The sequence below is a fragment of the Pseudochaenichthys georgianus genome, chromosome 15 (genome assembly GCF_902827115.2).
Source record: "Pseudochaenichthys georgianus chromosome 15, fPseGeo1.2, whole genome shotgun sequence".
Classification (NCBI taxonomy): domain Eukaryota; kingdom Metazoa; phylum Chordata; class Actinopteri; order Perciformes; family Channichthyidae; genus Pseudochaenichthys; species Pseudochaenichthys georgianus.
The window spans coordinates 8792591-8820024 of record NC_047517.1 but is presented as its reverse complement, the minus strand read 5'-3'; the positions used below and the strand labels follow the sequence as shown (position 1 = coordinate 8820024).

Here is a 27434-nt window from a genome sequence, read left to right as displayed (position 1 = left end):
ATAGGCCAGAAGTTCCCACGTGCACTAGCAGGACCTACAGACGTGCACTAATGGAGAGGTGTCAGGGCCAATGAGCAGTTGGGAGTTTGGTGCCTTGCTCAAGGACAACTTCTGCAAAGCCCAGGATGGACCGGCACCTCTCCAGCTACACTATGGATTTTGGTCCGATTGGGACTTGAACCGTCAACCCTTCGGTTCCCAAGCAAAGTGCTTACAGAGTGACATCTGACACGTTTGACTAAACATTCATTCGGGTTTTGACTAATTGGAATCGTTATGTGGATATTTCAGCTTCCTTCTGATACGCTCATAAGGTTCCTGAGATCTGGAGCACTGCACAGTGTGCATGTCAGTGGTTTGATATCCTTTTTTCACTATACAAACACTGCTATACTACTTGCATGTAGTTCTAAAGATGCAATGGTTGAATGGATTACAGTTTTTAGGTAATTGTACTTTACCTGCGTTTATTACTTTTATCTGTGAGCTTTTAGTCACTTTAGATTACACTATTACACTTCTCTTCTCTCTCTTATTAATAATATATAAATCTAATGTTCAGTCTCTTCACAGCGGCCTGCACAGTAAGGAAACCATTCAATACTGTCGATGAAGGCTCACACTTCCATGCATACGGGTTAGTGGTTGCTGTCGTCAGGTCAAAACAAAGCAGCATCATTTGAAATGGTTCTTGTGTTTTCCTTCTGACCACATTAATACATGTTGTTCATTGATAGGAGAAGCATCTCGCCTTCCGTCTGTCCCTCAGTGAAGGAGGACAGATTGTTGGGTAGTATCCCATGAGCCTCTCTGGTTACCTGTCTGTCTGCACCACCAGGTAATGAGGAGAGATAACGGCTTAACTGGGATCATTTATTAATGATCATTGTTACCAATGGACCCCCCCCCCCACCACTGAAGGTCTGCTCTGTGACTCTGTCAGTGCCCCGCCCCCCTGGAGGTGTGTGTATGCAGGAACCCACCAGGATGGTCCTCTGCAGGTTGGAGTTGACGCTGCTGAACATCAGCTTCCCCACGATGGTGGCGATGGTGGGGAAGACCAGCGCACCACACAGGATGCGGGTGGCAGAGACGTGGTCCGCCAGTGGGCTGGCCTCCGCCGGGATACGGGGGACAGGGCAGCCAATCCCTGCAGAGACACAGAAAGCAACTTATATTATTAACCAATCAACAATGTACTTAAACAGTGTTCAGGCAGACCCTCACATCCATCAGTGTGTTACAGTCCTCTGTGAAGGGGCAGAGCTACAGTGTGTTACAGTCCTCTGTGAAGGGGCGGAGCTACAGTGTGTTAGGGGCGGTGCTACAGTCCTCTGAAGGGGCGGAGCTACAGTGTGTTACAGTCCTCTGTGAAGGGGCGGAGCTACAGTGTGTTAGGGGCGGTGCTACAGTCCTCTGAAGGGGCGGAGCTACAGTGTGTTACAGTCCTCTGTGAAGGGGCGGAGCTACAGTGTGTTAGGGGCGGTGCTACAGTCCTCTGAAGGGGCGGAGCTACAGTGTGTTACAGTCCTCTGTGAAGGGGCGGAGCTACAGTGTGTTAGGGGCGGTGCTACAGTCCTCTGAAGGGGCGGAGCTACAGTGTGTTACAGTCCTCTGTGAAGGGGCGGAGCTACAGTGTGTTACAGTCCTCTGTGAAGGGGCGGAGCTACAGTGTGTTACAGTCCTCTGTGAAGGGGCGGTGCTACAGTGTGTCACAGTCCTCTGTGAAGGGGCGGAGCTACAGTGTGTTTACAGTCCTCTGTGAAGGGGCGGTGCTACAGTGTGTCACAGTCCTCTGTGAAGGGGCGGTGCTACAGTGTGTCACAGTCCTCTGTGAAGGGGCGGAGCTACAGTGTGTCACAGTCCTCTGTGAAGGGGCGGTGCTACAGTGTGTCACAGTCCTCTGTGAAGGGGCGGAGCTACAGTGTGTTACAGTCCTCTGTGAAGGGGCGGAGCTACAGTGTGTTTACAGTCCTCTGTGAAGGGGCGGTGCTACAGTGTGTTACAGTCCTCTGTGAAGGGGCGGAGCTACAGTGTGTTTACAGTCCTCTGTGAAGGGGCGGTGCTACAGTGTGTTACAGTCCTCTGTGAAGGGGCGGTGCTACAGTGTGTCACAGTCCTCTGTGAAGGGGCGGTGCTACAGTGTGTTACAGTCCTCTGTGAAGGGGCGGAGCTACAGTGAGCGGACCTGGGAAGATGCTGTTGAGGATCTGCAGCTTGTTGCAGTACTTCCTCCACAGACGCAGCACGTAGTCCTCCCAACGGATCATCTTGCCGAGGATCAGCATGACGGGGATGGTGGGCAGGCCGATGAGCAGGAACAGGGGGTCCGCCCGCTCCATGACGTCCAGACCCTCCTTATGGCCCACCACCTGGGGGGCAGAGGGGGAATCACAATTAAAAACTTAAAATCAAAAGAGGAGACAGTGGGACTCGAGCAGTACTCGACCTCACCACATGCATATTATTTGGGTTTATTAAGCAGCTCAGTTGAAAACCCAATTCTGATTAAGTGTGCTGCTCTTTTTCGATAGCAGACTATTGCTAAGGACTCTCTGAATGAAGGACTATGTGCAGTCTATCAATCTGCAGAATAAGTCTGTCATACACCATGATACACTTTTTGAATATTCATTTTGATATTTGTGGAGAGCACAACACTTTGGAGTCATGATGGCTGAACTGTCCCCAGTGAAGAAAAGAAAAAGAGCGCAAGAGATGTTGAGTTGTCTCATTTAGTCACTTGTTAGCAACCGTCGTTTTTATGACAGACATTCTGACCAAAACACCACCCAATTTAAGACGAGGGTACCGGAAGTGGTAAACTCCTAACTAATGTCCGTGTTTTAGGACTCATTTCTGCACCACTCCATTATCCCTCACTTAAAATGGATAATGTGAAATGCATGCATGACTTGCAAAACTGCTTTCCATCCAAGTCATTTATTATTTAATGTGCCCGCTGAATGTCTCACCTGCATGACGGTGACGGCTCCGTACGTGACGGCGGTCCAGTAGATGGAGCCCACCATGATGCCTGCAGCAGCGAAGGGGCCCGCCTTAGAGATGAACCGGTCGGCCAGGTCCAGCACGTAGACCACAGGACCTGGGGGGGGGGGGGGGGGGGGGGGGGACGGACAGAGTGAGGACCACTCCTACACAGACAGCTCTTATTTGATATATTTTAAAAGTTCTTATTTTTTCTTAAATTCTGTAAAAATATATTTATAATATAATACAACACTATATATATTGTGATATAATTATACATTGTACTACATCTAATGTAGTACAATGTGCACATTTATAGTATAACTTCTAATGTTGATATCATATATTTTAATTTATCTTTTTACCTATTTGTACCAAATACAAATCAAAAATCATATCTTCATTTCATTTGTTGTATCACTAGGTCAAAACTTTATGCAACTAAAAGCTCTTTTGTATGAAATGGGAAATATAATGACACAAACTGATGGGCTTTTTTTAATTAACTTTTTTTTAATGTAATCCCAGTGAATTAGTGACGAGCGATTTACGCAAATCCGTGCATGAACATCCTGTCACTGGCAAAGAGTCAAACACATTTGGGTCACAGAGGGTTAGATAGAGTGTGTGTGCGTGTGCGTGTGCGTGTGCGTGTGTGTGCGTGTGCGTGCGTGCGTGCGTGTGTGTGTGTGTGAGTGTACAGCAGGGGTCATGAGACTCCTGCAGGTCATACAGACACTGCGACCAGAAAAATAATCCAACATGAATACGAACCATTCGACTCCTTGAAGAGGAACCAGATGAAGTTCGATCTACTCTTGTGTGAAAGATACGCAGGTCAAATGACACCAGTTTCATTTACAATAAAAAAACAAACAAGGAAGCTCTTACTAAATCATCGTCATGACGTCAGGCAGTCTTCAAGTCAAAATGACAACCATGCAGTCATGTGATATTTAAAGAGATCAGGTGCACCTTGCTCTGCAGGATTAATGACGGAGAGGGAGGAGCCTTTCAGACAGGATCCACCTGGATGAATAATAACTGACTCAGTGGGGGAGGAGTTAAGGTAATACTACCAAACTGTACAAATACTCAGTTACAAGCAAGAGTAATGCATTGAAAGTAGGGATGCTCCGATCCATCGGTGCTCTCTAAAAATGCCGATCGCGAGAGCCGATCGCATGACGTAGAATACATGACACTTTTCTCTGTGCAAAACAAGCTCGCCAAAAGCTGGCAGTATTTTAAAGGTCCCATGTCACGGCGATTTCTACTGATCATAATTCCATTGTGAGGTCGACTAGAATAGATTTATATTGTTCAATTCTCCAAACTCACATTGGTTTCTCACAGCGTCTCTGTACAGTGTGTGTATTCACTCTCTGTCCTACACGGCTTGTTGGAGCTCCTGCCCCCCCCCCCCTCCCTGTGAGCCCAGTGTGCTCTGATTGGTCAAGCGACGTGCAGCTGCTCGTGAGGAGCAGACAGTGCTTTCGTGTCGGAGATAGATGCAGCGAGAACAAGCGAAACTCATCCTGAGCACACACAAACACTCATAGCCGAAGTAAAAACAATAAGTGTGGCTTGATATTGAGTAAGAAAAAGGTTGATAACGCTGTGAGCACGGGTCTGAGGAGAGCATTTCTCTGCGATCCCAACGTAGTCCGAAAAACGTTTACCCATTTAAACAGTCGTGGTAGATACCTTGTTTGTCATAATAAATACACAAACGACAATGAATACTTACAGGGTGTGTACCCGAATCTCCCGCTGGTCCAAACAAAGCAGGAGTCGTGTGTGTGTGTGTGTTTGTGTGTGTGCCAGGTGTGATTCACATGCAGGGATTGGGCACATAAGGGTGTGTGTGTGTGTGTGTGTGTGTGTGTGTGTGTGTGTGTGTGTGTGTGTGTGTGTGTGTGTGTGTGTGTGTGTGTGTGTGTGTGTGTGTGTTGCATGTAGCAGCCGCATGTGTGCAAACTGCCCCGCCCCCTCGCACACAGACAGGGAGAGAGAGATCTCTCGTCAGGATTGGAAAGATCAAAAATACTAAAAATAATCATCGATGCATTTTTGCAGTCTTTTTGCATATTAGAAAACGGAGTTGACGACACCAAAACTGCAATATAATGTTTGTGTAGCATTATAAATATGACATATCGTTCTTCAGTGCCCTACGCTGTACATATCCGGCATGAATCGCTGAAAGGCTGGCAGAGGGTGCGGCCATAGCTCTGGGCGTGGCTACTGGGTATCCCTACCAGAGGTCGCGTTAACCGAATATTTTCCGTCAATGACGGATTTTTTCTAACAATGACGGAAACATCTGAAAGCAGTCCGTCATTTTGACAGATTAGAACACAACTCGGAACAGCGCCAACATGTCCACCAGCGGCCCACATTATATTACATCCTTAGTGGCCAGGTAGACTGAGGGCGATCTACTCTACTGTAGTCTGTAACTATTATTTAGTCATTCACACCCCTGTCCAGTTGGTGGCGAGTGTGTGTATATTAAGTAGCTATTGTCTAGTCTTGTTTTTGACCTCGTTGATTACCTCGTTGTTTAACCGGCTTTAGCAATCGCAAAATGTCACGGCAGCTGATCGTCCGAAGCTTTTTTAATAAGCCCAGTAATTGTGATGGTGTGGATAAACGAGGTGAAAAGAGGGATTGATGCGGTGGAGGATGAAGGACAAGCCAGTAAGACTAACGGCCCGCCTACACTACAGGCATCGAAAAATGCTTTCAACGCTTCGCCCATTCATTTGAATGGGGTGACTAAACTTCGCCGAACTGCATTGTGGGGAGCATGGCATGGCTTTGCAAGCATCACGAGCATCTATCGGCATCAAAAGTTGAACAATGTTTAACTTTTGAGGCTCGATGCTTGGCATCAGCCAATCAAATCCCACGTATGCAAATCTGACAGTAGAAGCGCTAGCCAATCAAACCGCGTGTATGCTGGGAGAGACTAGGCAGGTCATTTCCTCATATTCAAAAAAATTGAGGGAAAATTCATTATAGCGGTAGTGAATCACCCGGTGCTGTATGATCAGTCTCTGTTCATCTACCGGGATACAAACCGGAGGAGAGAGGCATGGAGGGAGGTGGCAGAGACAGTGGATGAAACTGCTTACATCTTATACGCTTGGATTTATAATTTCCTTACAGACCGTCCTCAGACAGTGAAAATAGGCCCTTTTTGCTCCTCCACCCGCACCCTCAGCACTGGCTCCCCGCAGGGCTGCGTGCTGAGCCCTCTACTCTACACTCTCTACACACACGACTGCTCTCCCATTCACCCCTCTAACTCCATTATCAAATTTGCAGATGACACCACTGTGGTCGGCCAAATACATAAGGGAGACGACGAGTCGGCATACAGAGACGAGATCCTGAAGCTGTCTGAGTGGTGTTCATCAAATAATCTGTATCTGAACACAAGCAAAACGAAAGAAATCATCATAGACTTCAGAAAGCACCGACCAGAACCCGCCCCCCTTCACCTCAATGGAGAGAGAGTGGAGAGGGTCTCCACCTTTAAGTTCCTGGGGGTTCACATCTCGGAGAGCCTCAGCTGGACAGCACACACCACTGCAGCAGTTAAGAAGGCCCAGCAGCGACTACACTTCCTGAGGGTGCTTCGGAGAAACCGACTTAACAAGAAGCTGCTGGTGTCCTTCTACCGGGCGACCATCGAGAGCGTGCTGTCATACTCCATCTCGTGGTGGTATGCAGGATGCTCAGCTGCGGACAAGAAAGCCCTGCAGAGAGTGATCAGGATGGCAGAGAAAACCATCGGCTGCCCCCTGCCCTCTCTGGAACACATCTCCACCTCCCCCTGCCCTCTCTGGAACACATCTCCACCTCCCCCTGCCCTCTCTGGAACACATCTCCACCTCCCCCTGCCCTCTCTGGAACACATCTCCACCTCCCCCTGCCCTCTCTGGAACACATCTCCACCTCCCGCTGCCCTCTCTGGAACACATCTCCACCTCCCCCTGCCCTCTCTGGAACACATCTCCACCTCCCCCTGCCTCAGCAGAGCTAATAAAATCATAAAGGACAGCTCTCACCCGGGTCACAGACTGTTCTCTCTCCTGCCTTCTGGGAGGAGATACAGGAGCTTCAAGTCACGGACAAACAGACTCAAAAACAGTTTCTACCCCTGGGCCGTCAGGCTGCTCAACCACCACACATAATAATAACTGTAACCATTCTCACACATACACACACTTTTAATGCACTTTATATACTACTTTTTTTATGTCAATATTTTTAACTATTTATTCCCCGTATGATTGTATGTCCTATTGCTGTGTTTTTTGGTGTTATGTATTTGTTTGTATATTTTTTGCACACCGGGACAGAGTTGCACTCTGCATCTCGTTATACCTTGTGTATAGTGACAATAAAAGGCTTTAACTTAACTTTAGGTTTTCGCCTGTTTGGGGATTTTACATCCAGTTTACTTCGTTTTAACATTGCTATTGCTTTGTATGCCGGGGGCGGGCGGGAGATTCCTGATTGGTTGTTGGTCGCGAGAAATCGCCAAGCCTCAGAGACGCCCAGCTTCCAGATTTTTTTATGCCTGCAGTGTATACGGGCCGTAAGACTGACAACATTCAGCCAGCGGCAGAGGAGCAAGCAAGTGGCAAGGAGTTCAAGCGGGAGTACCTGGTTCAGTGGGAGCAAGAGTTTAAGTGGCCGAGGAGGGAAGATGGCAAAATGTTCTGCGACATCTGTAGAGAAGCTAAGATGAGTAACGGATTTGTCCGAGGGTGCACGACGATGCAGAAATCAGCATTCAGGCTTGGCTACAGCAGGTCAATTGAGTTGTTGTTCATTTTTTGTTCATATTTTGATTGTAATTGTCTCATTTAAAACGATGGTATTGTTCATATTTGCCTGTTTAGGCACAATGGTCGCGTGTTTTTAGCGGCCTCTGCCCCCCTCTGCTGTGCTGTCAGTGCAGGAAAAAATAAATCATTCATGTTCGTGTTGACATGAAAAGTGACCACACAAGTGACCATACATGTTCAAATGAGTGTAGAAACCAAGTCGAATTTGTCAAATGTATTGAACTGGTGATCACAGTTTGAGAGCTATAGGCCTACAGCTTCCATGTGCGGAGGCGATTCACAAATCAGGCCAGCTGTAGAGAAGACCCTCTCAGCTGGAACGGAGGTTGTGGGTATAGCAAGGTATAGCATGTATATATACATTTAATTTGGCATAGTTTGACCTCTACACCGCACTCACTAACCTGGTCGAAATATGTCCACACATTACTCCTTTTTGACGCCATGTCTGTTGTGTATGGATTTGGACCATAAACGCGAGTGAAGTATAACCGGACGTGAGAGAGATTGGGTGGAAATGGGGGTTTTACCGTTTCTCAGGAACCCATTGGTGGATTTTGGTGATTGACATCTCTTTCTGAACGTTAGAGCCAATAGAATTGAAGGGGAATCTCCCCACTCACACACAGTCTAAAACAAAAAGGTGTGGGCTTTGCACCAGAGTGAAGCTGTCTGTAGCTCTGACTTCTGAAAACCGAAAAGCAGGTTTATTGCTTATGGATTATCAGAAATCATTTCAAAGGGACACAGACACATTGGATTAACCTATGGATTAACTTCAGCAGCGTTTTTATCGTTTTAATGCCATTGAAGACCACTTTTGACCAGACTACGACACAGGTGAGCCATGTTAGCGTTTTTAGCTAACTAGCGCCACATGTTTTGATGTCTGTTCTTGTTATTATCTCCGCGAGTTCGAATAATTGAGTGATAATGAGGCTACCCTTCGATTCTGTGTCACCTCACGATGTGAAATTATGGGTTGGATGTGCAGCAAAGATAAATAATAAGGTTTTGTGAGTGAATTTCGGTGCAGTAATCTGTTAGCATTTTTCGCTCGTTGCTAATTCAGAGGCTCAGCGTTAGCATTGTTGGGTTTTTTTTGAAAAAAAAACTATAATGATCAGTTAGATGAGTTTCTTCCCGTTACATGGATATAAAACATTCATAGTTTATTAAATGAACATGCCCTCAGACACTGTTTCCTGCAAGATGTTGCGGCAGTGCCCCGGTAACCTTAACAGGTTAAGACCCCTCCCATACATTTTAAGACCTCAGCGCCACTTTGAGTTTTAACCGGTTACATTGGCGACACACTTAACCTCACAGTTACTATATACAGTATTGATTGTCCTTCCTCCTTATCTTCCAACCATTTGGACGCAAACTTGCATTTCCCCATAACGATGTTGTTTAAAGGAATGGTCCACTCATTAGATAATTAATCAAAACTTCAGTATTTAGTGAAACGTTATGTTTAAACCATACCCTGAAGAAATCAGCGATATTCCCCGGTAAATAATGATTTTATAGCTCTTTTTTATCAAGACCTGTATATTCCGTCTGGCCGCCGCCATGTTTGCCATTTTCAGTAGTCACGTGATGGTCGTGACGTCATCCATGCGTTCACTTTGTCAACACACGGAAACATTGTGGAGTATTTGAGTTCGGACTCGTCAGCAGAGGAACAAGTTTTGACCAATGTGAAGAGATTGGATGGGGGAATTCAGCCATACATATCAGTATGACAATACGACACCCTCTGTCCTAAGACCCTCACATCGTACAAGGAAAAACTTCCGAAGAAAACCCACAGTTTAAAGGGAACATGGGAGAAACCTCAGGGAGAGCAGCAGAGGAGGGATCCCTCTCCCAGGACGGACAGACGTGCAATAGATGCCGTGTGTAAATTGAAAAGATAATACATTTGCAACATAGGTAGTCCAAATGTTTGGAAATGCATGTGTGTATAATGGGAAGATGATATAAGATACTATATGTATGCATGTAGTACCACCCTTGCTAGCGATTCCCTCTCTAGTTTAGCATACTCAGCTTCGTTGTCCCTGGCCATAGAATCACGATTTTATGGGGCCGGAAAAACTGGGGGGAAATACACACTAGCCGGTACTACGCTATATGGAAAGGCCACCAAAAACTGTCCTGGCCTGGACGTTAAAACGGGGCTAGCCACTGCAATGGAAATGCGCTATAACATACCTTATTCTTACTCCGAGCACTACTTCTGCTCCTCCGTCGCTTCACACTTGCAGAGGGCGATTTCTCAACTGGCCGAACTGGTGTCCTGGTCGGTGATGACACCAGAAAGACCGATGGTACTGCATCTCCATTGAGTAATGGTTGTTCTTTAAATCCCATGTTATGTTTGATCATACTCTCAGAGTAGTCGTCCGGAAATGTGAAATGTTCGCTGCATACATGAGCCTGTGAATCTCTCGGTTCGGGCCGGCCACATTTCGCTAGCCACTGCCTCCGAATGTACTTCTTACGCTTACCTTTTGGCAACAGATGGAACCGAGCATTCCGTGGATTGTTCCTATCAGAATTATGGCAATATTTCGCGATACAGTGAGGCATATTTGAATAGAGAAACTACAGTAAATAACGTGTCTTCGAAAACCAAACGCATGGATTACGTCACGTCCGGGAAATGGCGGCGCCCACAGTGTTGATGTTATTTCGGTATATAATCAGTTTAAAATCACTGATAATGTCATCGGATTAAAAAAAAAAAAAGAGAGAGAGACTGGCAGAGACTGGTCTGTTTTATCGGATGATAATTTTTTAAAAATGAGTGTCATGAGCATACCATTCCTTTAACAACCGGTGTAAACTGACCTTCGCACGCTATCAAGCAGTGAGCGTGCGATGTCCTGCTCAGATGATGTCACATCCAACGGGATGCCATAAATAAACTACACACCTACGCAATGATTACATTCAGGCAGACTGTAGAATACAACCTCTTTGGATAATTGATATACTTATTGAAAACAAGCTACAAAATGTAATACCTTGGAAAATGCCCTTTAATACTTTTTAATAGCCTTAATTGATAAAAATTGATTTATCAACTTTGAATACTTTTTAAGACCCCGCGGACACCCTGTAAACACATAGTATCTCTTTTATAAACAGCCTATAAACACCATGTGAGAAAAGCCATAGCATGAAATGTTTTCCAATAAATAAATTGTATCTTAATGATGAATATGGATTTGTTTTTATTATAGAAAAGCTATGTTTTCAGGGGTTTTAATACAAGTTAGCACAAGCAGAACTAAATACATTCACCATCAAAGTGGTTCAAAGCTCTTTTCAGCAGGCTTTATAAGAAACATGCTTTCCTCTTGGGAAGGGTGACATTTATAATCCCATTTTTAAACTGTGATCTTGACACATGTCTTGTGTGGTTGGGAAATAAATGGGTGAAGTGGCATTAAAGGAGTGCCGAGTCATTGTCTTTGTGAAAGCAGGACTTGGTTCAAGAACACTCTCCCCTCTGGCCGTGTCAGCGGCACATTGATACATATATTGTCCAATTTCATTTACACTACCATGCTGGTGTACGGCCAGTTCAAAACACGTCCACCTTGAACCACAGAGAGCTTCCATTGGTTAAAGTTAAGGACGACTGTGCTGCCAATGGTTACAGGCTGTTGGCATGGAATTATCGACAGAGCTGCCCTCTCCAAGTCATCATTTAAGATGTGGACAGATTTTAATGCCCAAACCTGAGAATATTTATTGGGATTTATTCTATGGATTTTGGAATATTGCAGAAAATAAGATCTTTGGCAAACACACATTTTTATACTTGCACGTTTTGTTCAGCAGGATAATCTCCACATTTTAACTCCACTTTTAGTGAGCCAATGTTTGACTTTAGATGACGGTAGAGTGACTTCAAGTCTCCACCACTAAGGTAAAAGGCAGCTAATGTCCGGTGTGGCGTGTGGCGCAGTGGATAGAGCGTTGGTGTTCGGATCAAGGGAGCACAGGTTCAAACCCCACTGCAGTCAGCATGTCGTTGTGTCCCTGAGACACTTCACCCGAAATTGCTCCTGTGGGGATTGCCCACAGTATTGAGTATGTAAGTCGCTTTGGACAAAAAAGCGTCTAACAAGTAACATGTAATGTAATGTAGGGGTGTAACCGAAATTATTCGGTACGGGCCCTTCGGTACACATGTGTACCGAAGTGTACCGAACGAATATAACGTTAAACGTACAAAATTGAGAACGTGAACAACTTCTTGGAAGTAATCTCAGGTGCTGCGTCGCAGCATTCAGAGTAATTTGCTCACATTGGGTTCAACGCGTCATAGAGCGACCAAGTCATTTCATTGGACGAGAGGCATACTATGATAACTGGTCAGAGGGATGCGTTCAAATTTAGTCAGTAATTTGAGGAACTGTCGAAATGGCGAACGCAGATAAAGTTGAGCTCGAACATCCTCCAACATCATTGAAGTCTCCGGTTTGGGGACAATTTTGGTTTCGCAGTTACGTACAAGGATGACGGACAAAGACAGGTGGACCGAACCAAAGCTGTTTGTCGGCATTGTTTAACTAACATTGGTTACGCGGCTGGCAATACATCAAACTTGCACACTCATTTGAAAAGGCATCACCGGTACCAAAAGAAGATGACTGAAGTGCAAACCCAACTCCCACTAGCTAGGGTGACCAGATGTCCCGCTTTGCGCGGGACTGCACAGCATTTTCACGTCTTTTGGTGCGTCCCGCAAATTGAGACGATGTCCCGCATATTTCATTTTGATTGGCTAAAACGCTTTTCTTTAAAATCAGATTCATCCAATGGCTGTTGAGAAAGCAGGGAAGGCTATCATCAGGGGGCTGTGTTTGCTATCAATCAAACTGTAACACACGGCGGGTGCTGGTCAAGTGTTAACCAATGAGAGTAACTCACTCACAGCCACCCCCCCCCACCCGCCAAACAACAACAACGAACGCAGGCGACGCAGCAGGTTATGGAAAATGGAGGAAACTGAAACTACAGCTAAGAAGACGCACATACAACAAAGACTGGGAAGACACTTACCCGTGGGTGAAGCAAGTGCAGGGCGACTCTCAGAGATTTTTTTGCAATCTTTGCAAGAGTCATTTTTAAATTTCACATGGCGGTCAAAAATACGACGTCAAAAGACACAGAATGCGATTCTCACAAGAAACGTGTCGCTCAAAAAGAGACATCCCACTCTATGGAGACATTCCTACTCAAACCAAAAAATGATGGTCACTCAGACAAGGTAACAGCAGCAGAAATAACCAGTGTTTACCATACAGTGCAACACTCCCATTCATACCGGTCAAATGACTGGTAACAAGCTAGCGCCGACCATTTTTCCAGACTCTGAGATAGTAACGAAAATGTCATGTGGTCGTACAAAAGCAGCGTCCATAATAACAGATGTGCTTGCCCCTGCCTCTGTGGAGAGTTGTTTGACAGAGTCAAAGACACCAGTGGTTCTAGGTGACAAAATAGCACAGCAACAAAATAGCACGGATGGACAAAAACTGAAAGCTATTTTATTTTATGTATTATTATGTTTCTGTTCCCTCCTGGCCAGTGTTGGTTTTATTTTATCTATTAATTTATGTTGTGCCTACTTGTACAGGTAATACACTAGTTGAATTAAGAAGATGCATTTCTAAACACTTGAAGTGAATAATGCCTGCTGCCTTGGTTAGCCTTAGTTTACTTTTCTTTATTAAAAAACTGCATTTTGACTTCACTTTCTGCTCTGTTATATATGTGTTACGGGTTTTTTTCCGGGGGTTGGGGGGTGCTGTTGAGAGGGTGTCCCACATTGTCCCACATTGTCCCACACAACCATACTCCTTGTCCCACATTTGGTTTGTTGGGATCTGGTCACCCTACCACTAGCATGTAAGCCTCCACCACTCGCAAAAAGTTCAGACCGAGCCAAAGCTATTACAAACGCCAAATATCCTTATGTTGCCATGTTAGCAAAGCGCTACCTGGCTGTATCTGCTACCTCTGTCCCTACCGAGAGGGTGTTCTCCACGGCAGGAGACATTGTTAGTAGGGATGCACGATGTTGGTTTTTTGAAACCGATAACTTCCTGCTTCTCAAGACCGATACCGATAACTGATAATAATATAATATATATTAGGGCTGTCAAGTTAACGCGTTAATAACGCGCTAAAGAAAAAAAAATTAACGCCACTAATTACTTTAACGCGATTAACGCATGTGCATTTTTTGTCCTCGGCCGTCCCGTAGTTTCAGAGTGCATCGAGTTTAAAATACCATCTACAAGCTGATGCTGACAGCCCCGCTCCTGCCGCCCGCTTGCTGCAGACCACACTTCCACGCTCACCGGCAGGCCCTGACTGGCCATTGGGAGGACCGGGAGAGACCTAACGTGTATTGTTGTTGTTAGCATCTGGTGCTAGCTAGCTGCGCTAACGGATATCAGGAGCTGTTTAAATGAAAACAGAGGAGCGACATTTCGCCGACAACTTGACTTTATGCAGGTAGCCAGACAGTGGGACATTGCACACTCAGCACGGATAGTGCGCGCAACATGACAGCGTCCAGGCAGCTCCCGTTCGAGCATATGCCTACCACACACACACACACACACACACACACACACACACACACACACACACACACACACACACACACACACACACACACACACACACACACACACACACACACACACACACACACACACACACACACACACACACACACACACACACACACACACACACACACACACACACACACACACACACACGTATGAGAGAGTTTCCAGGTTGAATTGAGGCAGATATTTGTAATGTTCAGAGGTTGTTGTGTTTAATATTCATGAGAATATTTGTCATTGTTCAAATGATAAACATTTGCATAAAGCCTATTTGTCCTCTCATATGTTGATAAGAGTATTAAAAACTTGAAAAATAGCCCTCTAAGGTACATTTAGAACAGATAAAAAATGTGCGATTAATTTGCGATTAAATATTTTTAATCGACTGACAGCCCTAATATATATATTAAATGTACCTGTAGTTTTTGCACACCTGGTGGTAAAAAAAAGACTAGTAGTGAGCAAATGACATGAGCATTACTACTAAGAACAAAACAAAGCCAAGAACAGTTGACTCTTCAAAGTGACCATATTTATTTGCCCAAAAAAGTTCTTGCTTTTTTCAAAAGCCTCGTCGATAGGTAAAAAAGGCCCCGGTGCCTTTGCAGCTGGCTTTGGATTCGCCGCTAGTTTAGCAGCGCAGGCGTCTTCGTACGCTGTTAACACACCATCGTAGCCATGGCGATGTTTCAGGTGACTAATCAGGTTGAAGTATTATAGCTCGTTGCCTTCTTCCCTCCTCGTGGAACTTCTGCATTGCATGTGTTAATACAAATAGCAAGCGAACTATCTAACTCTGAAACTTTGAAATAGTCCCATACTACCGACGACATGTTTGTTTACTGTCCTGGCTTCACGGCCGCACACCATTTACGTCACAGCCAGGCATGAGTTAGGGAGCGCTGGATTTGTAAAAAACTCCCCTCTTCCTAAACCACTAATACCACAGTACTGGCAAAACGGGAGGAGTGAAAAACAAGCGCCCCTAATCCCAATCCACCCACACCGCAGTATTTTTTATTTTTTTTACCCAAAAAATATATTGTATATTATCGGGGCTATTAATACTCTTATCGGGTTTATCGGGATGACGTCATAATTCTTAATATCGGACCGATAATTATCGGCCCGATGCACCACTAATTGTTAGTGCCAGCTGATCTGCCCTTTCGGCAAGCAATGTGGACAAGTTCATTTTTCTTTATAAAAACATGAAAATACAATGACAAGCTAGTCCTAGTCAAACTGGCTGCTTAGGTACTAGTACACTACAGTTCAAATACAGATTATTTCAGTTCATCGAAATGCTGCACCTTAATGTTTGTTTTATTATATTTTGTATTTATTTGAGTGAATACATTATTCACAGTAATAATAATTAAAAAAACCCAAAAAATATTTTATGTTTTGTGATAATTTTTTCTGCTGTACCGAAAACGAACCGAACCGTGACCTAAAAACCGAGGTACGTACCGAACCGAAATGTTTGTGAACCGTTACACCCCTAATGTAATGTAATGTGATGACGCTTTCAAAATATTGCAGAAAATAAGATCTTTAACAAAAACATTTGTGATACCGACATATTTTGTTCAGCAGGATGATCTCCACATATTAACACCACTTTATGATTGAATGATGAAGCGTAAATGCAATGGTCAGAAGTAAATAGCCATTGGACTTTAAACAAACTACATGACAACCGAGTGACTTCATGTCAACACCGCTTAGCTAAAGGCTGCTAATGTTCAGTGTGATGACCTTTAGTAGTCTTATTTAGTCTTGTTAGCAACTACCATTTTAAAATACAATTAAAAGCTTAAGAAGTTCACGAGTGAAATGTGAAAACCTCTTATGCTTGTGTAAACCTCAGACCTTATTTCCGGCATCAAACCTAAGACATTGACTTCAAGACGAGGGAGAAAGTGCCAAAATGTCTATTAGCTAACACAACAAGTGTAGAAATAGCAGCATCTTTCTAAAATAACTGTGGATATTTTGGGGTTATGGGTTTTTTATAAGACCTTTAGCTGTTTGAGCAGCTAGGCCCCCGTGACTCTGTTACCCATAAGTACTTCCCACAAGATGAATTCAGCCACTGTTGGCTGTGCACCTATTTTCGCAGCTGAGTACATTTACTCTAAAAAGGCTTCCAGTTTAGAAGCCAGGTCAGCACAGCATTGGAGCAGTTCATGCTAAAAAACACTTCTCCTAGCAACTAGGAAGCAAAAGCAAACCGAAGCATTAGGCCCCTTTCGAGACACACATCGGAAATATCAGACATTTTATTTAAAGTTTTTATAAACACAGAATCTCTCTGTCATCCACTTCCAGCCTTTGTGATGCTCTCCAGAGCTCATTTTGACAGACTTGCCACTTGGATTGATCTCGCATAGTTTGAGCATAGTGTGATGACAGAGTCTGAATCTCTTCCGTCTTCTCCCTGCCTAAGCATTACACCATCACTTCCAGGGGGACCAGGGTTGCCCTTTGTGGCTGCTGGCAGGATGGAGAGCAGAGCAATTCCTTTCAGCCACTGGCAGCAGATTTCATAATTAAGATAATTAAAAAGAAGGGAGGAGGGAGAAGTGAAGAAGAGAGGTGAAAAGTGCAAGTGCAACTCCTTAGTCGTGGGCCGGTGCTCCAGCTGCTTTGTTTACACTCTGAAGGGAAGGAGCAGCAAGGACACGCCGTCCTCTGAGTTATATTCCTGGCCAAATGAGCATGATGGGCTGGCTTGGCTCTGCTGCAGGTGCTGGTGGGAATACAGCCAGCACAGCATATTACTCTACTCGTTGGTCCTGTGTCCACATAGTGTCTTTTTCTGGCAAAAAGGTGCCAGCAAAAAAGAAAAAGAACCGCTCCCAGTGCTTTTTATAAAATGATATCTTAACATACCACTGCTTTCGAGTTAAAGACACACCCCTAATCTACATGCGCTACTTTGCATTGTTTTTTAACCTTGAGCAGCAAAAAGCTTCACCACTCGGTACACTATAAGACCCCATTTACACACAAACGCATACGAAACACAAACGAACCGAATACGATATCAACAAATCTTCCGTTCACACGAGACCGCTCGGGAGCGCTGGAGAGGCTGTAGTACATATGCCGGGCCTGTACGTGGCGCTGTAACTTCTGCCACAAAATACACTAAAAGCAGTGAAGAAGACCCCCGAGCATGGTTGCCCTTCTGTTTATGCCCCACGGTGGATTGAGCAACATGTAGTTCATGTAATTCTCCATGTCCACTTGTTGCTGATGGTTATGGTAGAGGAGCTGTTGATGTTGCACTAACATCTGTAGCATGGTCAGTAGCACTATCAGCAGTAGCTACTGACCATGCTTCAGCAGTGAGCAGCAGAGGTGGGGAGAGGTGGGGCTATGGCTTCATCGTTATCAGGAAATGATCGTATATAGGGCGTACCAGGGCCGGACTGGGACAATAAATCAGGCGGGGAATTATACACCCAGCCAGGCCACTACCAGTTTTTTGTGCCATTTTGCTGGATTTATTTGTCAATTTTTACAGCGTTGCTGCCTGTAGTGATAGCCCTCTAAATCTACTACCCAAAAATAAACATATGGACATGGGTTACTATTTAAAAACATGTGCAAATCTATTTAGGAACCTATGTGAACATATTTTAAGTGGGGGTGGACCTCAAATCCTATAGGGTGGTCCGGGGGCATGCCCCCCGGTAAGATCTTTTTTTTTTTAAATGTTGGACTTAAATGCATCAATCTGGTGCACTTTGAGGGGGTAAATAAAGAGACTACACCCACATGAAACATACCTGTATACATTTAAATAATCATAAAATCATAAGAACATGGCCATAACCAATAACATACCATATCCAATATGAAAAAACATTGAAACTTGTTTATTTATTTGTTTTTGGTTCATTTATAGTTGTGAGTGTGTGTGTGCTCCTGAACCAGCCTCTCCTGTCTCCCTCCTCTGCCCCTGCTCCTCTTTGAGGCAGAAGCAAAGACTAGTTTTAGCTCTCAACAAGTTTTAATAGTTTATCTTGCCTTTTTTCACCTAGTTAACGTTTTTTTTATTATTATTCATGCATATTTTACTAATCACTCCCCCCTCAAATGGAAATATGTGTTTACATAAATGGTGACCAAACCGTTTGAGACCCACTGGGATAACTTAGACTAAGTTAACTATCTAAACACTCAGAGTCCTTTACCTCACCTGAGCTGAGGTTATCAGTCTCTCAGTCTGACAGGAGAGAACTCTCCCTCCACCTTGTTGTTGAAAAAGCTCCTTATATCCGTTAGCGCAGCTAGCTAGCACCAGATGCTAACAACAACAATACATGTAACCGGTGCGCGCGCTTTATCTCACTCGCTCGCGCCACACATAACACACACCCTCCCGAGCTTGAAAGACACACAGAGACCAATCAAGGGCATTAGTATGATCTGTATGAAAGTGGCCATGTCGGCAGGCCACATCATGTAGACAGCCAGTCACCCTCTGTGAGGCAGAGTCAGACCCACATTTGCGCAGCGTTGCGTTCACAATATATACATTAAAAAAAAATCCTCAGGCCAGCAGGCCTCTTAACAGGCCAGGCCTGGGGCGTACACACAGAGCCGTTTGGCCCCCCAGAGCGTTCCGGTTGCAGATCTATCCACCTTGGGACCCATTATCGTTTGCGGGGTCCGTTTCCGCGGTTCCGTTACGGCCTCGTGTGAACGAACGGGCTATACAAAAGAGAAGAGTAGCAGATACAACCGTTTGCAGCACATACAAGTACAACACTGCACATACAAGTACAACACTGACTGGCAGCATAATTCAGTCTCTGCTGCCACACTACCCTCCCCACAAATAAGATTTCCAGTCTTCGTCAACATAGTTTCTGTTTGAAAGTTACGCCCAAAAGCAAGTTTCTCCTTCAATTTCTAAAGTAGAGTCACCAGCGCTTTATTGAAAAGTTGGATTTTTCAAATAGAAACGCATGGAAAAGAGATATGGTGCTAACTAAGAGAGACATGCTGTATGGACAAAGGCCCTTTGTGGGCTGCTGCTATCTGTTGTATCTCCCGTGCCATAAGACAGCAAAGATCATCAAAACCCCCGGGTTAATAGAAAGGGTGATCTGTGGCTCAAACCAACCCCAGTCTGATTCGGCAGAACACAGAGACCACACCCTGGGAGGCAAACACCAGTAATGCCCGTCCAGTGATGGGCTCTACCTGTCCACAGCTCTGCCTCAGTCACTCATATTAAAAGCTGTCATCAAACTGTGAAATTGCTATTATTTTAAACAGCTAATTAAAGCTGCTGCAAATAAAACAGCTTTTGAAGCCAAGCCTCTGAAATAAAACACATGGAGTAATAAACAAGGAAGCATAGGCAGCATTATACATCTATATGACTAAGAACAAACAAAGGGAAAGGAACACTGCAGCAAAAGTGACAACACTATACTCCTCCTGCTAACTTTGAAGGTATCCTGCAGCTAGAGACTAGACATTTTCAGATGGCACAAGTAAGATTTAAAGTAGGGATTTTTCTAGTCACATTTGCAAACAATTAAAGCACAGTAAAGGACATTTAATTTAAAAAGCTCTACCAAAAGTGTCATAGTATGGTAACACCAAGTAATCAAATGTCCTCAGACCAAGTACTATGCAAATTAAGCTGACCCAAGGCGGACATCTTGCAAATCAGCATGCCACCTTTGCATGTGGTGATGAGGTCTGAGGCACATCCTGTTCCATATTATGTAGGATTATCACTATCACAGACTTCTAACGACGTGATGTTTTAGTCACAGGGAAACACTCGAGGACAGCCGCAATTTCACGGGTTTTTCTGCACTCCACTCTTCTCCTCCAGCTGCTCCTCCAGCTCTCCTCCCGTGACCTTATTCTCTCTCCCAGACACATCCACCATCGCTCTGTTCCCTTGCGTCAAACACTTTTGAAGGGGACGAGGGGAAAACACTCTCCAGGTGGATGAGACTTCAGGAAACTGAACAGGCTGTCCTTATAACTCAATGTTGCTCAACTTCCTGTCCTGATCCGTGTTTTATGTCAAAACATGTTCTAAAAACATTTATTCTCATTCAGACCTCATTCCTGCACCGCTCTATAATGTCACGTTTTCATTAATGGTAAGACACATTGATAAAACATGTTTACTGAATTACCGTGTGGGAACATTTTGGGGTAAGCCAAATGAAATCAAAACATGTAATTTTTGTTAACAGAGACTCAACAGTTGAGTGGTTTTATTATCATTTATGTTTTATTTATCTTTAAATCTTTTTTAATTTTATGTCCAACCATTCACTGTCGTCATAGTTAATACGTCAACCAGAGCAACAGGGTCGCCCCTTCTCCACGTAAAAAGTTGCTCGTTTCACAATTTCGAATGCTTTCTAGTGGTATAACACGATTATTCATAAATACATCTCATCTCCAAAGCTCAACTGCACTCTAACGTTATGCCTTACTAGACATTTGTATTTGCACAAGATATATATACTGATTTTCTGAGGAAGTAAACGTTAAGAGACACACCTCTCTGAGAGACAGCCAGTCAGATGTGGCTAAACCAAAGGTAACACAAGCCTCTGGTTGCCCGTATAACGCCCTATATAAGTGAGCAGTCTGCTGCATCGTTCCCTCAGGCTGCCATCACTCAGACATTCAGCCGCAGTAAAGAGGAAGCTCTCTTTCAAAATAAACCACTGGCCCATCCATTATGACATTGTGTTGCTTTTGGCCAAACCTCTCGAGGGTTGGAACACATTACAAAGAAACACAAACTAAGGAGTGGGAGTCTGGCGCTGATGATTGTAAACATTTGACCTTCTAAGCCACCATTCCTCTTTGGCTGTTAGAAAGAAGAGCAGGCTCAGAATAACGACATAATGATGTGGCAGAACATGTCTAAAAATCATGACTTCAAAAGAGTTTAAAGGGGCTCTATTATGTTTTTCCTGTAGTGTGTTATATAGGTTTGTGTGCATGTAAATGGTTTCCAAAGGCTACAATCCCAAAGTTCCCACCAGAGGGAGTTTCTCTCCCACACACTCCCTCCCACCCTGCCTGAAACGCCTCCATTGGACTATATTTACTCGCATTACTAACATAATGACATCACTGTGTAACACTCCCTCTTCTATTGGCTAGTGCTCCAGCACTTTGTACGTGAAAGGCTAGGGGGCAAGACATCTCTAAGGGGTTGACCAATCACAACAGAGCTGACCAATCAGCGCAGACTGGGTTCTGGTTTCAGAGAGAGGGTGAAAAGAGGTGCGGGCAGTATGAGAAAAATAAAGAGCTTTTTGAACATGAAAGCAAGGAGACATGTCACAGTGGAGACGCTACATACTGATATCTCATGAAAATGAGCAGAATATGTCCTCTTGAATATGAATATGGGGACATTTGAGACATTACTATGACCTTGAATAGAAAAAGGAAAGGCCACTCACAAATACCCAGTAAGCAGCCAATAATCAGCTCTCAGAGGAAGGTTACAGACAAACACTGGGTTATTTATTGAGGAGGATACCTTTTTTGAAAATCTGAGCAGAACTCTCTGCCTATAGAACCAAACTGACTGACAGCACAGCATTGGTCACCATAAATATACATGAACCTGTTTAAAAGCCAAAGCCAGGCCTCCTGCAGACATGCATTGTCTTGGGGCAAGCTACCGTCTCAGATTGCAATTTGAGGTTGAAATGACAGCGGCTCATTGGCTGATCGGGTAACTTATGGCGCATTTCCACTACAGCGCGGAGCGCACGGCCCGGCACGCTTTTGGTTGCGTTTCCACTTGGCGTAGTACCGGCTAGCGGGTACTAGGGATGGGAATTTGAAAGCAAATGTATATTCGAATATTCGACCCCCCAAAAAACAGTTCACCGGTTAACCGAAATGTACATATCCTATATACAAAAAATTGGGTACAAAATGTTGTTTTAACACATTTATTTTTTTCCTTTTTTTTTTGCCCAAATGTTTCAATAATTTTTGGAAATAAATACATACATGTTCATATAAGTGTAGAAACCAAGTCGAATTTGTCAAATGTATTGAACTGGTGATCACAGTTTGACAGCTATAGGCCTACAGCTTTCATGTGTGGAGGCGATTCACAATCAGGCCAGCTGTAGAGAAGACCCTCTCAGCTGGAACGGAGGTTGCGGGTATAGCAAGGTATAGCATGTATATATAGGTTTAATTTGGCATAGTTTGACCTCCACGCCGCACTCACTAACCTGGTCGAAATATTTCCACACATTACTCCTTTTTGACGATATGTCTGTTGTGTAGGACTCTTCTTGGAGTGTAAATAATTACCGGACTATGACTGATCAAATATGTTGAATACCGGCAAAACTAAATCTCTCCAGTCAAAATGTCTATGTACTTTGCCGCCACACACGGTTGTTTAGGCTGGCCACTCATGTGTCGCGAGTGTTGACAGGGGGCGGGGGAGCACGCACATGAACTGTTAGCGCCGGAACCTCGCAACGGCTGCGGAGCTCATTTGCGCCACATTTGGGCCTAAGATGAGGTTTGAGTCTGCGTGATCTGCGTGTAGGGAGGGGCAGCAGCCGTATCATTGGCTAGAACCAGCTAGATCTGATGGATTTGGACATAAACGCGAGTGAAGTATAACCGGACACGAGAGAGATAGATCAGCACCTGCAGCTCTGCCCGCTGTGAGGGACCGGTGAGCGGAGCAAAACACACCTTAAGACGTCACCTAACACATTTAGCTATGGCACAGTCGTATATATATACATTGAATTATTCAATTTGATAATATGTAATCAACTTAGGCATCACTCCCAATTTTTTTTGTAATGATTAATAAAAATATTCATAACTCATATTCCATCCATCCATCCATCCATCCATCCATCTTCTCCCGCTTATCGTGGTCGGGTCGCGGGGGTAGCAGTTCCAGCAGAGAGCCCCAAACTTTCTTTTCCCTGGCGACATCAACCAGCTCTGACTGGGGGATCCCAAGGCGCTCCCAGGCCAGCGAAGAGATATAATCCCTCCACCTGGTCCTAGGTCTACCCCTTGGTCTCTTCCCAGCTGGACGTGCCTGGAACACCTCCCTAGGGAGGCGCCCAGGTGGCATCCTAACTAGGTGCCCGAACCACCTCAACTGGCTCCTTTCGACGCGAAGGAGGAGCGGCTCAACTCCGAGTCCCTCCCTGATGACCGATCTTCTCACTTTATCCCTAAGGGAGACACCAGCCACCCGGCGGAGAAAACCCATCTCGGCTGCTTGTATCCGCGATCTCGTTCTTTCGGTCATGACCCATCCTTCATGACCATAGGTGAGGGTAGGAACGAAAATGGCCCGGTAGACAGAGAGCTTTGCCTTCTGGCTCAGCTCCCTTTTCGTCACAACGGTGCGGTAAAGCAACTGCAGTAACCGCTCCTGCTGCTCCGATTCTCCGGCCCATCTCACGCTCCATTGTTCCCTCACTCGAGAACAAGACCCCGAGATACTTGAACTCCTTCACTTGGGGTAAGGACTCATTCCCTACTTGGAGTGGACAGTCCATCGGTTCCTGCTGAGAACCATGGCCTCAGATTTGGAGGTGCTGATCCTCATCCCAGCCGCTTCACACTCGGTTGCGAACCGATCCAGTGAGTGCTGAAGGTCGCAGACCGATGAAGCCATTAGAACCACATCATCTGCAAAAAGCAGTGGTGCAATCCTTAGTCCACCGAATCGCAGACCCCCCCCCCCACGACTACGCCTCGAAATCCGATCCATGTATATTACAAACAGGATTGGTGACAAAGCGCAGCCCTGGCGGAGGCCAACCCTCACCGGAAATGGGTCCGACTTACTGCCGAGGACCCGGACACAGCTCTCGCTTTGAGAGTACAGAGATTGGATGGCCCTGAGTTAGGGCTGGGCGATTTTTTCGGTTTTCACGATTAATTTGCATTTTTACTTTCCTAGGGTTGTGAAATGGCTGAACCAAAAAATCGCGATTTTAAAACATTTCTAGACTCCGCAGATTTGTTTTGCTTTAAGGGACGTAGTAGCTTACTCTCTCACTTTCCAGAACGCGCTCAAAACTCAGCCACATTGCCTGTGACTCCCCGATCTGCAACTCTGCCCGATCTGCAACTCTGCCCGATCTGCTGTGTTATGCTGTGTTCGTTGTTCGTTGTTGAGCATAACAGAGGACTCAGACATTGTACATTACATATATAACTAAACACGCCTTTTCTCCTCGTTATCTCTTTCATGACTTTTCATTTAATATGGTTTTGAACGCTGTAATCATACTCAAGACAGGAAAAACTTCACGGCTGGTTTCATTTCTGGTAGTTCCGGTTGTTGTCTCATGCTACCCACGTCGTAAACAAACGTATTCAAATAAACTGTACCTTCATTTAATATTCAGCAATAATAATATCTCGACGTCTATAGTTGTAGTGTTGAAATCAGTAGGTTTCGGTGTGCAACACTCCGTGTCATATCGGGAGGCTGAGTAGTGTGATGCCTCTGTAATTGGCACACACCCTCTGATCCCCCTTTTTGAAAAGGGGGACCACCAACCCCGGTCTGCCACTCTTCGGTACTGTTTCCGACTTCCACGCAACGTTGATGAGACGTGTCAAAACATGACAGTCCCTCAACACCCAGAGCCTTCAGCATTTCCGGGCGGATCTCATCCACCCCCGGGGCTTTGCCACTGTGGAGTTGTTTGACGACCTCAGTGACCTCCCCCCGGGAGATTGGTGTTGATCCCCCGTCATACTCCAGCTCTGCCTCTACCATAGAGGGCGGAGTGTCGGGTTCAGGAGTTCCTCAAAGTGTTCCTTCCAACGCCCCAACACTCCATCAGTTGAGGTCAACAACGTCCCATCCTTACTGTACACAGCTTGGATGGTTCCCTGCTTCCCCTCCTGAGGTGTCGGACAGTTTTCCAGAACAACTTTGGTGGCCGCCCGAAAGTCCTTCTCCATGTCTTCTCTGAACTTCTCCCCACCACCCGCTGCTTGCCTCGGCCACGGATGAGGCTGCTGCCCTTCGGGACTGTCGGTACCTTGCAACTGCCTCGGGAGTCCCCCGGGATAACAAATCCCTGAAGGCCTCCTTCTTTCAGTCGGACGGCTCTTCCCTGACCACCGGTGTCCAACAGGAGGTTTCGAGGGTTACCGCCCCTTGAGGCACCTAGGACCTTGAGACCACAGCTCCCCGCCGCGGCTTCGGCAATAGAGGCTTTGAAACACCGACCACCTCTGGTTCAATGTCCCTATCCTCCACAGGAATGCCCGAAAAAGCTCGCCGGAGGTGTGAGTTGAAGGCCTCCTGACTTGGGCCTCCTGAACTTGGGCCTCCTCCAGACGTTCCCAGTTCACCCGAACTACACGTAAACTCATATTCGAATACATGAATAATTATTCGAATACCTGAATAATTTCGAATATTCGATTAATCGTTCCCATCCCTAGCGGGTACTATTTTCACAGTTTTTTGGCCCATAAAATCGAGGGTTCTTAGGGGGCCAACAACCAGGCTGAGTAGGGCTGAGTATGCTCAACTAGAGAGAGAGAATCGCTGGCAAACTACAACAAAATGAACATATTTGACCGTGATTTAATTGTAATACACGTTTCAAAATGATGCCGAAGTAACAACATACTGATTAGTAAAAACCATGAATTAAATAAACCAGCGACTGTATTCGCCATGACACAGACAGTCTGTGGTTTGTACTTGTTCAACTTTTGTCTAGTTTCTGAACAGATATGAAGAGCTGTGAGCTCTGAGTGCTAAGAGCTAACGGCTGATGTTGCTTTTGTGTTCACATTGACGTCACGGCTCCGCCTACACTGCGTTACTATAGTTACTGCCCCAGCTACTAAACTGTAATGGAAACGCAGCATAAAGTGAGCCAGTCCTAACAAGGCCTAGCCATACCGAGCGAGGCCCTGTAGTGGAAATGCGCCATTAGTGACAACTATATATAGCATATGTCCAAGTTTTGGCATTTGGCTGTAAAACTTCAACAAAAGATATTCAATTATTCTTGCTGCTGTCCCTGGAATATTTCCTGCCACTGCAAAATACAACAAAAGGGCAAATAAGCCGAGGTCTGTATATTCACTCAATGAGTCAAAGCTTGTGTTTGGGAACATTTTAAGCCATAGTCACTCTCTTGTGTCAGGATAATTGAGGCAGCCTCTTTCTTTAAACTGCTGCTGGTCAGTCAGTCAGTCAGGACCTGGGTGAGGGCCCTTCTGTTTCTCTTCAGACTGAAAGGAAATATTTACCCAGATCACCTCAGAACATATGCTGGCTGCAGAGTAAATAAACATGCACTCAGGCAGGACAAACAGAATAGCTCTCTGAGTACAGTAGCCAACAGCCCTCAAAGAGGAGCTGGAGCCGTCTGTTTACATGGAATGTGCTCTATAGTCAGGCTTTAATGTTAACAGGTGGACAATTAGTGATCAATGTTTTTCAGTACAACTGATTCATTTTAGAGTTATTATTATTTCAAACCAGCAGACAGGTGTCGTTTGTTGTTTACTAAGCTAATTTAGCGTTGCACTCCCATATTTCAGTGGGTGTAAAGTACATTACACAAGTACCATACTTAAGTACTTTTTAGGTACGTGTGCATTACTTGAGTATTTTTTTCTGGGCCATATTGCACTTTAAATTCGCTGTGTTTTTTTACTGCGTGTTATTTTATAGATTCGACTTTTGAAAACCAAAATATGAATAACCTTTGAAACATGATCTTTTCAAATATTAAATATTTGTTTACATTGTTTTTGTTAAAAGTTAGAGCTGAACTAAGTACTTTTATTATATACTATAATATATTATTATAACACTTCAACTACTGATTATGCTAGTAGCAGCTAA

At 44.9% G+C, this 27434-nt stretch overlaps 1 protein-coding gene across 1 annotated transcript in view; it reads right to left on the bottom strand.

Annotated features, from left to right (window-relative positions):
* The window catches only part of marchf5 (membrane-associated ring finger (C3HC4) 5), an 80699-nt gene that overhangs the window by 1653 nt on the left and 51612 nt on the right, over positions 1-27434 (bottom strand). Inside the window, 3 exon segments of the mRNA XM_034101170.2 lie at positions 984-1150; positions 2189-2372; positions 2976-3106. Of these exon segments, the coding sequence (XP_033957061.1) occupies positions 984-1150; positions 2189-2372; positions 2976-3106 (482 nt within the window).